Genomic DNA, 16,813 nt, shown 5'->3' on the forward strand with positions numbered 1-16,813 from the left:
GTGTGCGGCTGCCTGACTGTGAAATACAATAAAACGAAGTGCAACCGTTTGAAATTCACTTTTATGGTAGAGTTGCTAAAATCCCTGTTTATTTTTTATTTATTTTTTTAATATTTTTACATTTTAAAACATGTTCATAATGTTCTTGTATGAATCACGTTCTTCAGACTCGTCCATGCGAGGTGTATTGTTCGAGGCTCAAGAGTTTCTTTCCTTAAAAACTGATGTGAGCACAACTCTCATCCAGTCCATATCATGATATTTGATACAAATCATAATATATATATATATATATATATATATACAGTGTAAACATCATGCTATAACCATCATCTTCCCTGTTCTCTTCGTAGATAGCTGTGTATATATATATATGCTATCCTATTAGTTCATTTTATTTATTTTTTATCTCCTTGACCTTCACTGTTTTAGCTGCTTGCTCTCGGGGATTATTAATAAAATCTAATTTTATTTTATCTTATCGGAAGCAGATATAATTTGCATGATGATAATAATAATAATAATAATAATGATAATAATAATAATAGGTGGTGCTTGTGTTTGGATTACAGCTAACACGCTGACCCAACACACAGATCAAGTCACCCTGCATTCATCGATGCACTGAACACTTCTTTTTTTTTGTTGTTAATAAACAGGTCGTCTCAGAGCGCAGCATCCTCCTCAAATGAAGCCTACCATTCCTTGGTCCTGGGCGGATCGACTCTTTTTGGAGGCATCGTTAATTTGGAATTTCGGACTGAGTGTCGTGCACCTTCAGGCGAGCGGGGGGGAAGGCGCCTCTAAATACTATTGGGTCGTTCGTATGCAGGTTTATGCCTCATGGATTTAAGTATAAATAAATCACCAACTAGATAAAGGTAATCACAGACACAATAAAAGCATTTTAAAAATGCTTGCTTTTGCTTTATTTCTAAAATTCGAAGTGCATTGATTCCACTTGACTTCACTTTTTTTTTATTATTATTATTATTATTATCATTATTATTATTATCATCATCATTTTTATTATTATTTTGAATTGCGCTTTCATTGCTCCCGACTTGAACGCTTTACGCCGAGGTGAGGTGATTCGTTCGACAAGGCGGCGTCGGTCCTAAACGATCCGTTCGTCCTCGCTCCGCCCCACCGCGTCTTAAAAGCAACGGCGGCAGACTCCTCCCCCTCCGCAGTCGCCGTAATGTCACACACCCCCCCCCCCCCCCCAAAAAAAAACGGGGGGAAAAAAACCTCCCGTGCATCGGAATGGTGAACCGGGGAACGCGCTGCACGCTGTCCGTCCGTGATGCGGTGGAGTGAGGGAGGGCTTGTCGGATGTTCAACCTCCATCCGTCTCCTTATGAATGGAGGTTCCGAGGACCCCTCGGTAGATTGTCAAGTCCGCACTGATGGATCTCCGAGGGGAACGGGGTCTTTTCTTTCCTTCGACCCGAGCCGTTGTGTGTGTGTGTGTGTGTGTGTGTGGGTTTTTTTTTTTTTAACATGATCCCGGCGGCGACATGGCTGCCGTGAGGCCCGGTAAGAGCGTGGAGTGGCTGCGAGCGGCGCTGGGCTCCGCGGGGAGCGCGCCGCAGTCGCCGCCGCCGCCGCTGCTGCTGCTGGACTGCAGAGCCCACGAGCTGTACGAGTCCTCCCACATCGAGACGGCCATCAACCTGGCGGTGCCGGGGCTGATGCTCCGCAGGTTCCGCAAGGGCAACATCCCGATCCGCGCCATCATCCCCAACCTCGAGGACAAGGAGCGGTTCGCGAGGCGCTGCCGCTCGGACACCGTGGTGGTGTACGACGAGAGCACCGCGGAGTGGCCGCAGCCGCCGGACGGAGGCGGCGGGACCCCGGGCTCGGTGCTGGCGCTGCTGCTGCCGAAGCTCTGGGAGGACGGCTGCGAAGCGTTCTACCTGGAGGGTAAAAGCGGAGGGGGTGCTCGGTCGGGGACCGTCCCGGTTCTCCCCACGCCGCGCTCGGGTGCGGAGGCTGGGGACGTTTCGCGGTGTTTGTTTTCGGTGTCGTCACCGAGATTCTCAATTAACATTCCAAAATGGCGGCGCAGTGTTTTGCTCCGGTAGTAAGTTTTTTTTTTTTTTATGAATGGCGACTTCGGTGTCAAACAAACGAGCTCTTTACGAGGCTGACGTCAACTTTTTGTTATAAACGGACCTGTTACTGCAAGAAAAGCACCGCTACCCCGAGTCAAAATGACTAGAAAAGTGAAAGGATCACGTTGATGTTTCTACTGCAATCACATTTTATCGGTACTCTCTCATACATGTGCGTAAAGTATTGAAAGTAAAAGTAATTGTAGTATCACATATACAGCAGTGGCTGTATTCGACTATGTTATATTAGGTTATATATTTTATGTAATATCTACGCAAATAGTGATGTACAGGGATATGGACCTAATGAATGGTTGATAAACGGTTTGATAGATCCAGTTCCTGGTTATATTTTTTTGAACTACGTAAGAAATATATTGGAGTGAAAAGTATAGATATTTGCTTTGAGATGTAGTGGCGTAAAAGTCTCCGAAACAGAATGTACTTGAGTAGGAAACGGTAGTAATGTGTTTGTACTTCGTTACTCTTCCAGCACTAGTGTAAAAACGGAGCCTTGTTTATTTGAAATAGACCTCAACTACGCCCCTCTGGTTCCATGTCTGCCTCCCCTGTGTTGACGCTGTGTTGTTCCTCCTCCTCCAGGGGGGTTCGCGAAGTTCCAGACACAGTACCCGGAGCACTGCGAGACCCCGCTGGACGGCACCCGCCCGGGCTCCTCCCCGCCGCCGCCGCCGCCGCCGCTCCCCGTCCTGGGCCTGGGAAACCTGCGGATCAGCTCGGACTGCTCGGACGGCGAGTCGGACCGCGAGCCGGGCAGCGCCACCGAGTCGGACGAGAGCCCGGCGCCCGGCGCCCGGCCGGCCTTCCCCGTCCAGATCCTGCCCTACCTGTACCTGGGCTGCGCCAAGGACTCCACCAACCTGGACGTGCTGGGCCAGCACAACATCAAGTACATCCTGAACGTCACGCCCAACCTGCCCAACGTGTTCGAGCACGACGGGCGCTTCAGGTACAAACAGATCCCCATCTCCGACCACTGGAGCCAGAACCTGTCGCAGTTCTTCCCGGAAGCCATTTCCTTCATCGGTGAGTATGGAACGAGCGGAGGCAAATGGATTCACAGCGTAAACACCGAGGCTTTAACATCCACAGCGTGTCTAAAATGTTTTTTTTTTTATAAAGATCACTTTGTTTGGTATAATAGGCAACTGCTTGTTTCTATTTTAGAAACCAGACCGAAAGAGAGACTGTTTACGAAAGACAATATGCCTGAATTCTACCTTTCATTTTCAGTGTTGTCTCGTCTGTGCAGACTCCACCTGAAGCCCAAAACCTTTGAGTTTGGTTCTTCTTTTTTTTTTCTTTCCTTTTTGTATAAGGGGATTTTATTGTCCTGAAACCATTTTTTTTTTTAATGTTTACTTTTTCAAAGGGTTTAGCAACCGAACAGAAAAATGGGGAAGCACAGCTGCCAAATTCTGTGGTGGCTGTTTGACCACCGCTGTGGGCCGCGAGTTAAAGACTCCTGCACATCCTGGCTGTGGGGAGGAAAGGGCGTCGCCCGCTTTACACTTGTGAGACATGTTTCGGGGGGGGGGGGGGGGGGGGGGGGGTAGGAAATGCGTTGTGAGTGTGTAGGCACTCAAATGTATCATCATCATCAACAGCAGACGCCTAATTGTTAAGATGAGGAGACCGATTTAGTGACTCAACTTAGGTTTAACATCAGTTCGGGTGTTGTTTATAGAGAGATACTTTATTAATCTCCGGGGTGAAATAGCAGTGTCCCAACAGCTCACACCAACACAAGCAAAATACAATACAATAAAAAAAAAAGCAATACAATGCAAATCTGAAAAAAACGAATGGGGTAACACATGGAACATTTTGAAAATGTACAATAAACACGACACTTAACTGTATGCAATAAAAATAAATCTTCCAATATGGGCTGCCCTTTTGCCACCGCGACCCTGACATGGTTAAGCAGGTTTAGAAAATGGATGTATGCCAATACACACGAAACTTAATGGTAAACAACAGATATAACCTAAAAACAGAAAAACAATAAGGATTAAAAAAAAAAAAAAGATAAAGACGAAAAAGACCTGAAAAATAAAAGGTAATGTCCAAAAATGAAATAGATACAAGCCTACACAATAACATGAAATAAACAGTGAGGCAGGAAGATGAATGTCCAATACACCTGACGTTAAATATAGCCCTCAAACAGTAAGGGTGATCCACAGGATTTTGGTGTATTTACCCAGTTTATCACGCAGTGCATTTACATACACGCAATACCCTGATGAGGCTCAATAGTCGGGTTATTGACGCGATCGTCATTGTGAGCCTCACTCTCCGTCCAAAAACGTTGGTTGTTTATCTCCAGAAACATCTCCTTTACGGGTCAAATACGTGCGACGCAACTCGCCGATCGTTGATATCGGGGTTCAGGTGTTGTGATCGGCGTGTTATAATGCATGCAAACGCACTGACGGAGGCCACTGACCCCCGACCCCCCCCCCCCCCCAGATGAGGCTCGGTCCAAGCAGTGCGGGGTCCTGGTGCACTGCCTCGCCGGCATCAGCCGCTCCGTCACCGTCACCGTGGCCTACCTGATGCAGCGGCTCGACCTGTCGCTCAACGACGCCTACGACTTCGTCAAGCGGAAGAAGTCCAACATTTCGCCCAACTTCAACTTCATGGGGCAGCTGCTGGACTTTGAGCGGACGCTGGGGCGCCACAGCCCCTGCGACAACCGCCCGGCGGGCGACGAGCAGCTCTTCTTCACCACGCCCACCAACCACAACGTCTTCCAGCTGGACACGCTGGAGTCCACGTGACGACGGACGGACCGACGTAGTGTGGGTTTCCCGTCCTCTCTGCGGAGGCTGCGTCCCCTATGAGCGAACCGTGCCATACACCAGGTCCATTTCCCAATGCCTTTAAGCGCTGACATCAGGGGTGATTTATAAAAAAAATATATATATATCATAATAACGTTTGAATCCCCGCGATGTGTAGTCATTTACATTACAGGGAACGGACGCGCAGGAAATTTCGTAACGTGTTCTACTTTGACTTCAGGATTGTGCTTTTGACTGTTAACTGTTATTCGCCGGCTGTAAAGCGAATAAGGTATTTGCCTCGGTTAGACTGAGGGGAGATTTGGGGATTGTGTTCCGGGGAGGGGAGGGGAGGGGGTTTATGACGGTACTTTGCCCGAGGGAAATAAGCTACGAGAGTAAGAAGTGGAGCCTTGATCCATCGTCTCATTCCCCCGGATTGAGTGGTTGTTCGCCGCTTCCTTTTTTTTGCGGAAAGGATAGGAAGTCCAAAGAAAGCGTTTTGTTACGTGCATCGTACGGGATACGTTTGCTCACTTCTCAATCATTGACGCGAGAACATTTTTTTTTGGGGGGGGGGGGGGGGGTTACCTTCTACAAACGAAACATATCTCAACCCGGCTCCTATACCTCCCATCATGACGGTGTTGTTTGCATGGGGTTGTGTTCCAAGGGAGAGGACGTCGCTCGTGTGTTCTGCTCGTGTCGCCCGTTGTTCCTGTGGCCTTTTACCGTAGATTTACACAAAAAAAAACGTCAAATGCGTCGAACTTACCAATGACCAGATCACGGTCTGAAGGAACTGACGGAGGGAATGGTTTTAAGTTGCATCTGTGTGCAAAGGAACGGACACATTTTAACCCTCATATGAACTTCTAGTCTTCCGTCCGCAGCTAACAGCTTTGAGTGGAATTTGCTCTTCTCCGTTTCTGGTCCCGTCTCCGAAGAACAAAAACCATCTGAGTGCTTTTTAACGCCTGAGAGAACTTTGAATAGGAAATGTGTCCAATGTGTTCTTACCTCACAGAGACGTTTTCAGGGATATTTTTTTTATTATATATATATATATATATACACACAAGATGTCTGTATCTCGTCACACGGCTCTTTAAGTGCATTCCCAGGGGCTGTTTTTGTTGTTTTGTATTTTTGTAAAGGTGTGTGTGTGTGTGTGTGTATGTGTGTGCGCATACAGTATATATAAAACAAAATATGGTTATATTGGGAAGCATTTTCTGAAAAACCACGAAGGATATGAAAGTGTCCCCCTGTTACCTTATGTATAGTAAAATGAAAAACGAAATGTCCAAGACATTATGTACAAGTTTTTACAGAAAATATATTGTATATTTTTACTTGAAGCGGTGTCTAGTTTGGTTTTTATCTTTATTTGAGTTTTTCATGGAGTTTTATGCACTGCATACACTGCTGACCATCAATAGTTTGGGCGGTGACGTATTTCCTGTTGTTTTTGGATCTGAATTCTAAATGTTTAAATAAACAACCAAATAATTCATATGAGCTTAAAGTATAGATTGTCGGGTTCGATTTGAGACATTTTTTTTTTTAGTTTTCCACATGAATATTGGTTTCATAGCTTTGAAAAAGAACAACCCTTTTGATCCATAGACCCCTTTTTATTCAGGTAACAAAAGTATTTGGACAGATTATGAAACCGATATTCATGTAAATACTCTCAAATCGAAGCGGACAATCTGTACTTTAGGCTCGTATAAACTGTTTGGATTGTGAATGGAAACAGAGTAACAGAGCCAACACGACAGGAAGTGTGTCTCCTTTTATTCCTCCATTGACTTCACATCCACGTGTCTCTGTAGTGGAGCGCGGCGTTACGCCATCCTCCTTGCTCTCTAGGTGTGGTGCGTTACGAGGCCGAACTTCCTTTTATTTTTTTTTCCTGTCACGCCATCATAATCGGAGACATGCGGCAGGGCCGGATCTCTCTCTCTCTCTCTCTCTCTCTCTCTCTGTCTTTTTTCTTTCTCTCTCTCTCTCTCTCTTTCGTTTACCTCCAACGAGCGGAGCAGCCACTCCCGCGGCGCCGTCACCCAAAGCGGAGCGAGCGGACGGAGCTCGAGGTCGACCGCAGGCGCACTCCCAGCGCCGCACCCCGGACGCAGACGATACCGGTGTTCCAACCAACTGGCTTATCTCAACTGACTAATCTTCATCTCCATTTTCAAAACAATAACAGAAAATATGCAATTACACCCCGACACACACACACACACACACACACACAGAAATCCAGATTGTCTCACGCCTGGTTGGAAAAAGAGGAAATGAGAGCTACATGATGCCACGGTTTAAATGTTTGAATCATTCACTACTGTATACTGTGATAGTCCATACTATCAGTATGTGTTTACAAACAATATTAAATTGTCCATTCCCAGAAATAGATATAATTAGAAATAAGAAATATAAGAAAGAAAATAGATATATAAGTACACACACACACACACACACACACGCACACACACACATTCACATACACGTAGGTAATCCCTGCACTGTATATAATTACCTCTGCAATCCAGGTTAATGATATAGCTGAATGATCAGAGAGGACATTGTTGTTATTATTATTATTATTATTATTATTTTTAATCTGTTTTTACTTACTTAACCATGCAACCAAGTTCAAATGTATAAAGTTCATAGAATTTATATTTCAAATTTTGGGAGTTCACCAGAGTAAGCTTTTAACATCATGAGCCAGGGCTGTCGTTTTTCTTTGAGAAATGACGGTCAGTCGAGGAAGTGGATTTTTCTTCCTTGAAAGCAACGTGGCATCTTCACGGGAGATTAATCCGTGGGAATGGAAGTCGGAGAAATGCGGGGAAATAGCGACTTCGGAGTTGAACGACCGGAATGCCAATCAGTCAGTGGAGAATATTGACTTTGAACGTTGAGCTTTCTGGAGACGTGCTGTTGAGGTGGGGAAGTTCCCACGCCCCTGCGCCGCTGCCACATGAAGGGACTTGCCGAGGCCGCAACACCTTGAGGTTGCGATGATAAAAAAAAAGGAGCGTGCGGTCGAGGCTGAACCCGGCAAGCCACATACCTGCGAGGTGAACCTGTTATTACGTCTGGGTGAGGCCCACGCAGGCTCAGAGACACCGGGGAAGCACGGGGGGGGGGGGGGGAGGCGTAAGGCTGCGTGTGTGGTGGAACACGGTGAGGTCAAAGGCATTCAGATACAGGAGGTTTAAAAAACAGACCTTTTTTTTTTCTGTTGGAAAGAAGGAAATGAAACTTCTTTATCGTCACTGATCATTGGCACCACACCCTTTCAACGCGTTATTGTCAATAGTAATAAATACACTGAATAATATTTCCACCTATAATAATACCACGCGAGACCTCTTAACCCTAATCTATATTTTCTTTCATTCTGGCGCAGTGTTTTCCTCATTCGAATACAAAATATGGATATATTGTGGTTAAAGGCTCTGCCTTTCCTCGCTTAGTTTACACCGCTAAGTTACAATATGAAATATTTGGGAGCAGAGGTCCCCTTGGACGCAAACGAGCGTTTAAAAGTGTAAACGTTGAAGGGTTTACTGAACAACCAAACAAAACATTTTAAAGTTAAAAACAGCGTGCAAAATATGCAGTCTGCGATTCCCGTTTGAGCCTCAATTTCATTGCGTATTAAAAAAAAAAAAAAAAAAAAAGAAGAAGCTGATATTCAAGCCGCGTGGCTTCGGCTTAACGGTGTATTTCCCCGCGAGAGATTAGCGAGTCGAGTATTTTCGTTTTCTAATCACCGACGCGTGGAAGCGGAGGCCGAGACGCCGCTTGTTCAGCGGCGGAGGCTCGGGAAGCAGATGTGCGTGTGAGAGTGACAGGATCTGAGTCGAGAGAGAGCGAGACCAGGTGTCTCAGTGCGTGGATGTGTGTGTGTGTGTGTGTGTGTGTGTGTGTGTGTGTGAGAGTGCGTGCGTGCGTGCGCGTATAATCCTAACTATAAGCCATTTTAGGGAGAAAAATAAACAAAACAAAAAAAAATGTATATGAGGCAGAACTGAACTCGGCTGAGTTTTTCGACGTGGTCTTCTTCATGGTGCCGATCGTCCGAAAAATGTCCCGTTCTACCGAAAGCCCATTTTGTCCCACAGCCCCGTTATACCGAAAACAAACGAACTCCCCAACCCTAACCCGGACAGCTGGCGCTGCCAGGCCCAGTTGTTCCGCTCTAAAAGCCGATCCAGCTAACTAACTGAGTTCCTGTGTTTAGGTCCCCGCCGGTCACACTCTTTGGGCGGCAGATGTTTTGTGGTCGGGATACAATAATCCCGGAATAATCTGAGGACTTGGCCGAGCGCTTTATCTGACATCACCGGGTCGCTCAGAAGCGATGACATCATGCAAACTGTTTGTTTTCTCAGACGCCTCTTCCTTCCTCATCACGGCCACTTAGCGCTGGGAAGTATTTCTTGTTTTGGGGTTTTTTCTCTCTCAGATTCTCAGAGGTTAGTGGGTTCTGTTTTGAATAGTGATCGTATAGCCTATGTGAGTTATATTATCTATAACAGTATTATTTATAGAACAGCAGCCTATGTGAGTTATATTATCTATAACAGTATTATTTATAGAACAGCAGCCTATGTGAGTTATATTATCTATAACAGTATTATTTATAGAACAGCAGCCTATGTGAGTTATATTATCTATAACAGTATTATTTATAGAACAGCAGCCTGTGTGAGTTATATTATCTATAACAGTATTATTTATAGAACAGCAGCCTATGTGAGTTATATTATCTATAACAGTATTATTTATAGAACAGCAGCCTATGTGAGTTATATTATCTATAACAGTATTATTTATAGAACAGCAGCCTATGTGAGTTATATTATCTTTAACAGTAATATTTATAGAACAGCAGCCTATGTGAGTTATATTATCTATAACAGTATTATACATAGAACAGCAGCCTAAGTGAGTTCATATTATCCATACCGTATTATATATAGAACAGCAGCCTATGTGAGTTCATATTATCTATAACAGTATAATATATAAAGCAGTAGCCTATGTGAGTTCATATTATCCATAACAGTATTATGTATAGAACAGCAGCCTATGTGAGTTATATTATCTTTAACAGTATTATACATAGAACAGCAGCCTAAGTGAGTTCATATTATCTATAACAGTATTATATATAGAATAACAGCCTAAGTGAGTTCATATTATCTATAACAGTATTATATATAGAATAGCAGCTTAAGTGAGTTCATATTATCTATAACAGTATTATGTATAGAATAACAGCCTAAGTGAGTTCATATTATCTATAACAGTATTATATATAGAATAGCAGCTTAAGTGAGTTCATATTATCTATAACAGTATTATGTATAGAATAACAGCCTAAGTGAGTTCATATAATCTATAACAGTATTATATATAGAATAGCAGCCTAAGTGAGTTCATATTATCTATAACAGTATTATATATAAAATAGCAGCCTAAGTGAGTTCATATTATCTAAGTTTATCAAACACAGAGGATAAGATGTAAATTCCTTTGTGCAAGCACATACCTAAGAGTGTCGTGATGAATGGTAGAACGTCTTGATGTCATCTTGTCGTCTTGGTGATGAATGGTGGTGAATGGTGGGAGCTGGATACGCATCATCAGTAGTGTATCCTTGGATCGTGGGATGTTTCGGCCTCTACACTATACACCCTCCCCTAGGTGGCCAGCTACAGGCTGATCGGACCTGAGCTTGCGTGAATCCAGACTCGTCACGAGAAAGAAAGCCATTTGGTGGCAGACTTCTCGAGGGACTATGCACGGCAGGGGCGTCCTACTCCCTGAGTCAAGCCAAAGCTGACCGCATACCTACTGGTTTGCTACTTTGGGGCCCAACAGGGGTCTTTTCTCCTCATAAAAAGCCACTGGCTGCTCCTTTCGGCTGCCTCTGATGCAGCTTTGATGGCTGAGCGCTGGTTCTGGCCTCTAACTCCCAGGTCAGCGAACAGTCTGGTGGTAGATCTTGCCACAAACCCTCTGCATCCCACCTCCACTGGGCGGACCTCAGTGTTCCAGCCACGGTGTTGTGCTTCAGCAGCGAGCTCGGCGTAGCGTAGGTGTTTTCGCTCATAAGCCTCATCCACTGCGTCCTCCCAGGGTACTGTGAGTTCGATGATGTACACCTTCTTCAGGGAAGGAGACCACAGCACCAGGTCAGGTCTCAGGGTAGTTGTAGCAATCTCTGGAGGAAAAACCAGCTGTCGGCCAATGTCAGCCAGCATCTTCCAGTCACGGGCTAAGCGTAGCTGGCCTCGCTCAGATGGTGTAGAGCAGCTTCTGGTTACCTTAGCCCCCTCACGGACAAAGATAGTTGCCCGTTGTTGGTTGGATGCTGGTAGTGGTAGGGAGTTGGTGGCAGTTCGTTAGTCCTCCAGAGTGGGTGCAAGGACCTTCAGGACCTGGTTGTGACGCCACGTATAACGTCCTTGGGTGAGACTGGTTTTAAACCCTGTAATAATGTGTCTGAGGGTGGCTGGCATAGAACATAGGGCACACCCCGGGTCTTCACCAAACCACTGGTGAAGTTGGCTGGTGTTGGAAGGACGTCGTATGTAGCTCTGATGGAGAAGCTCAACTGTCTCGCTTCCATGGCCCACATGTCTTTCCAGCTGATCTTCCTCCTCTCCACACTGTCCCATCTTGTCCACTGTCCTTGTTTGCCAAGAGAGACTGCCTTGGCCCATCGTGCAGCATCCTCCTGGTGACGTACTTCCTCCACCACCATCTTCCTCCGTTCTCGTGCTGTGGTCTTACGCCACGCTGGGGGGGTGGCTGTTAGCCCAAAGCCTCCTCTTCCTTGCTGAACATGGCCCACAATGTCAGCATGTTTGAGGGCTGCTGTTGCCTCCTCCACTGCTTTGGCTGGTCTCCATTTGCGGGCAGTGGTAAAGGTTGGTGCATTGTTGCTCACCACTATGTCTCTGGATTCATTCAGTGTCATCTGGAGTCTTGTTTTTGCACACTTGAACTCCTCTGTGAGACTGGTGAGGGGCAGCTTGAGGATGCTGTCTCCGTAGAGGCCTATGGTGGTAAGGCATCGTGGAACTCCAAGCCACTTCTTGATGTATCCTGTGACTGTTCTTTCCAACTTCTCTACAGTTGAGATTGGTACCTCATAAACTGCGAGGGGCCACAACATCCGGGGTAGGAGTCCAAACTGCAAGCACCAGGCCTTTAGCTTCCCAGGCAGTTGGGTGCTGTCAATGGACTGTAGGCCACTGCTGATGTCCTTACGCAGTTGTTGCACCTGGTCTTTGTCCTTCAGGCTTGCATCATACCTTCTCCCAAGGCTTTTTACAGGCTGCTCAGACGCTGTTGGGATTGGGTCTTCTCCGATGAAGAATTTCAGGTCAGAGAGCACTCCCTTCACAATTGAGATGCTTCGTGAGTTGGATGGTTTGATCTTCATACGGGCCCAACTGATGTTCTCTTCCAGCTTCCTGAGAAGCCTCCTGGTGCATGGCACAGTGGTGGTCAATGTTGTAATGTCATCCATGTAAGCTCTGAGCGGAGGGAGGCGCAGACCAGAGTCAACCCGCTGTCCACCTACAACCCACTTTGAGGCTCGGATGATGACCTCCAGTGCCATCGTGAATGCCAGAGGTGAGATAGTGCACCCTGCCATGATGCCTACTTCTAGGCACTGCAAAGAGGTGGTAAAGTCAGTGGTGTTGAAGCAGAACTGCACGTCCTGGAAGTAGGATTTAACCAGGGCTGGGATGGTGTCTGGTATGTGGAAGAATTCGAAGGCAGACCACAGGGGTTCATGGGGCACTGAGCCAAAGGCATTGGCAAGGTCCAGAAAGACTACATGGAGGTCCCTTCTCTCTACCTTTGCCGTTTGGATCTGGTGCCAGATCATGCTGGAATGTTCTGAACACCCGGAGAATCCTGATATTCCTGCCTTCTGTACAGATGTGTCGATGTACTCGTTTCTTCGCAGATACTCGCCCATCCTCTGTGCAATGACACTAAAGAAGATTTTGCCCTAAACATTTAGTAGGGAGATTGGACGGAATTGGCTGATGTTCTCTGCATCCTTCTCCTTTGGGATGAGGACTCCACCTGCCTTACGCCACGCTTTAGGTATAATCTCCTTCTGCCATGCTGTTCTCATAAGCTTCCAGAGAAACCTCAGGACATCTGGTGCATTCTTGTACACCTTGTATGGGACTCCGTTTGGCCCCCGGGGCTGATGCTGTTCTTGCTCGACGCGCTGTGTTTTCCACCTCTTTCCATGTTGGCGGGCCAGTCGGAATGTGATGTTCAGGGGGGTCAATTGGTGGGATATCTGAAGGAATGGACAGATGTTCATATCGCCTTGGGTCAGAGTGTGTTGCCTTCAGGTGAGCCTCAAGATCAGCCTTTGTTGTTTTTAGGGCTCCACTTTTCTCCTTTGTGAAGATACCCTTTAGGAACTTGAAGGGATCTTTATAGAACCGTGTTCTAGTTTGTTCTTTCTTCCTTCTACGTTTCCGTAGGTTCTCTGCTCTGCGGAGGGATGCTAGTCGAGTTTTAATGTCGACCTGAAGCGCATCTATGCCTTCCCTTTCCACTCCAGAGGCCTTTTTCCACCGTCTCCTAAGTTGTCTCATTTCTAAGACCAGGCGCTTGATCTTCTGCTGCCTCCTGGACACTGGTGCGGTTGGGACCTTTTTCCCACCTGACCTTTCTTGCACTCCAAAGCGTTCTGACCCATATTGATAGATGATATCCCCCATTCTCTCCAACTTCTTTTCCACTGTCCCTCTGAGTTGCTCGAGAGACAGGGTCAGGTCAGTATTGATCGTTTCCCACAGCTCCTTATCCGCAGCACCGGAGCACTTCACATGCAGTTTATGCCCTGCCAGTCTACTCTCGACTGCAGGTCTAGAAGGTTGGGTCGGTTCTACCACTGTTGCCATCAACTCTGTGTTTGCTTCCTCCACGACAGTGGTATTGATGTACTGCAAGCTATGGTTTGCGTCCAGTTGCTGTACTTCATTCGACTGATTTGATTCCTCTCGGAGAAAGGAATCAATGCGAGGTCTCTGTTTCTCTTCTGTCAAACACTTCTTCCTTCCCTGGTGAATTCTCAACCCCCGATATGATGTTACCTTCGTCCAACCACAGGGACATACCTGCTGCTTGTGGCCCGCTGTTGCGGCTGCATCTGAAACAGTATTATATATAGAATAGCAGCCTATGTCAGTTCAAGTTCACGTTCAAGTTCAAGAGATTATTTGTCATACTTATACATACAGTTATACATATATGCAGTAAAATGTCATGACGCACAATAAGCTCTATAAGCTCTAAAAATACTAAAAATACTAAAATGTGCGTAATCGACACAAGGTCATATTATCTATAACAGTATAATATAAAGAACAGCAGCCTATGTGAGTTCATATTATGTATAACAGTATCATATATAGAAAAATAGTCTGTGATTTCATGTTATCTATAACAGTATTTTATGTAGAACAATAGTCTATGGGAGTTCATATTATCTATAACAGTATTACATATAGAACAGTATCCTTTGTGAGTTCATATTATCTATAACAGTATTATATATAGAACAATATCCTTTGTGAGTTATATTATCTATAACAGTATTATATATTGAACAGCAGCCTATGTGAGTTCATATTATCTATAACAGTATTATATATAGAACAGATGCCGATGTGAGTTCATATTATGTATTACAGCATTATATATAGAATAGTAGCCTATGTGAGTTTATGTATAACAGTATAATATGTAAAGCAGTAGCCTATGTGAGTTCATATTATCTATAACAGTATTATATATAGAACAGTAGCCAATGTGAGTTCTATTATCTATAACAGTATTATATATAGAACAGTAGCCAATGTGAGTTCTATTATCTATAACAGTATTATATATAGAACAGTAGCCTATATGAGTTCATATTATTATGTACAACAGTATTATAACACTATCTTATGTGAGATCTATTATCTGTAACAGTAGTCACGACAGTTTAATTATGTTGAGCGTTATTGTGACTCAGATTTCATTTCCTGTTGTGGGAGATGACTGCAAGTTTCCATCTGAACCCGGGAATCACATTAATATAATTTTCATCAGCTTCCTTGTTACTGAATAAACTCGGACACTAGCAGAGTTATGTATTTAAAGGAAGCGGATTTTTTATTATTATCATTATTATTTACTAATGCTGATTGTCATTTGCAGTTATTTATACGTATACCCATACCAATAACTTATCCTGTGCATACTCATTTGTATTTTCCATATATTTTTATATCTTTGACTATTTCTGTTTTGTATTTTCGGCCACTTGTATATTTGGCAGTTTTTATTTTATTTTTTATTTATTTAGTTAGTTAGTTAGTTTTAGTTTACTTTTTATTTTATTTCATTTTATTCCATTTTTTTTTTTTCTCAGACTGTCAAGATTTTTCTTTTTAATGCTGAAGATACCACCCAACAATCCCCCGGACATATTCCTGGTACATGTTTAACGCACCTGGCGGAATAAAATCATTCCGAGTCAGATTCTGATCAACAGGATTGAACTCCTTTTGGTCCCACATTTCCATAACCCTTCTTTTAAAAAAATTAAAAAAAAAGATTCGCAAATATATTTGTGATCCTTTTGGGGGAAAAGAGGAGGCCGCGCATTCCATCTCGTGAACTTGTCCTGAAACGTTCCTGGAAGATGGGAAGTGCGAGTCCTGGCAACGTGAATAGTGGGTCATGTGCAAAGCGGAGCCACATGGAACATGAAGGGCAGAGCGGGGCGGCCATCTGCTGAGACCAGAAGTCTCTGGTTTCGGGGCCAACTCCACCATCCGGCGATGTACAGTTGTCTGATCTCCCCCAGGAGAAGATTAAAAAAATAATTAAAAAAATAAAATGGGCGCGGGCTGAATTCGGGGGGAATATTCAGTTAAACGTGCGAGAGAATTCCCCATATCTAGACGCGAAGTAATCAAGTAGATCGGGGCGCTGTTTCCTGAAAATGCAGAGGGCGGTTTCCGTCTGCTTGGCGGCGCGATTGGGAGCGGGGCGGTATTCCATTCATGCAAGGCCACGGGCTGAGGTCGTCCAACCGCGGCGTGTCTGCGCTCCGGGACTTGGAATTTCTTTTGGGGGAGGAATCGGTGGTCAAAACAACGATGTCATTTGGTCAAGGACAGGGAATTCCAGACGCGTTCACCTGCAAAGTGAGAGGGCTTAAAAGGGCTGAAGGAGCTGATGGAGCAGAAGGAGGTGATGGAGCAGGGCAGTTTGGAGGAAGGGTTGCGGGTAACGGCAGGTGATGGTGAACCGGCCTCGGGAACGCGCGCACGCACGTCCACGTCTCCCAGGAAGAAATGTCAAATCAAATGTCATATTATGGATCGCAAGTAAAAACAGATCAACAATTTACGGTCTCAAACCCAACAATTGTCGTCATTCATCCGATTGGATGAATAGATATTGTGGAATTCGGGATTTCTGGGACGCTCTGTGGGCTCTTTTATGACTTGTGCCTCCGGAGACAGAGCGGCAGTGTTCCCCGCCGCGGGAGTGGGACGCGGCTTCGCGGCACAATATTCCGTCTGTTTCGCTCCCCGTTCCCGGTCCTTCCACTGCGCTTCCTGCGAGCCCCCTCCTCTTCCCCCACCCGTCCGCAAAGAAACGTCGGGGTGTTGGGATGGCGGTGGCAGAATAACTCCCCCCGGCTGCTGTGGTTGGGCCCGGTGACTTCGGCTTCGGGAACCGTGACGTCATCAATGTGCCGCACGAACCCCGAGGTGCTTTGGCTTTCTGTATGAATGGTACGAGGAAAGGCCG

General features: G+C 45.4%; 1 protein-coding gene across 1 annotated transcript; it reads left to right on the plus strand.

Annotated features, from left to right (window-relative positions):
• Positions 1–1,342: 1,342 nt before the first annotated feature.
• Positions 1,343–5,195, plus strand: LOC307240944 (dual specificity protein phosphatase 7-like). The gene is made up of 3 exons (XM_080014867.1): positions 1,343–1,926; positions 2,721–3,164; positions 4,614–5,195. The coding sequence occupies exons 1-3, from the start codon at positions 1,521–1,523 to the stop codon at positions 4,922–4,924; spliced, it is 1,161 nt and encodes a 386-aa protein (XP_079870993.1). The 5' UTR covers positions 1,343–1,520; the 3' UTR covers positions 4,925–5,195.
• The last annotated feature ends 11,618 nt before the right edge of the window (positions 5,196–16,813 follow it).

This window comes from Zeus faber, assembly GCF_960531495.2.
Source record: "Zeus faber genome assembly, chromosome: 15".
NCBI classification, from domain to species: domain Eukaryota; kingdom Metazoa; phylum Chordata; class Actinopteri; order Zeiformes; family Zeidae; genus Zeus; species Zeus faber.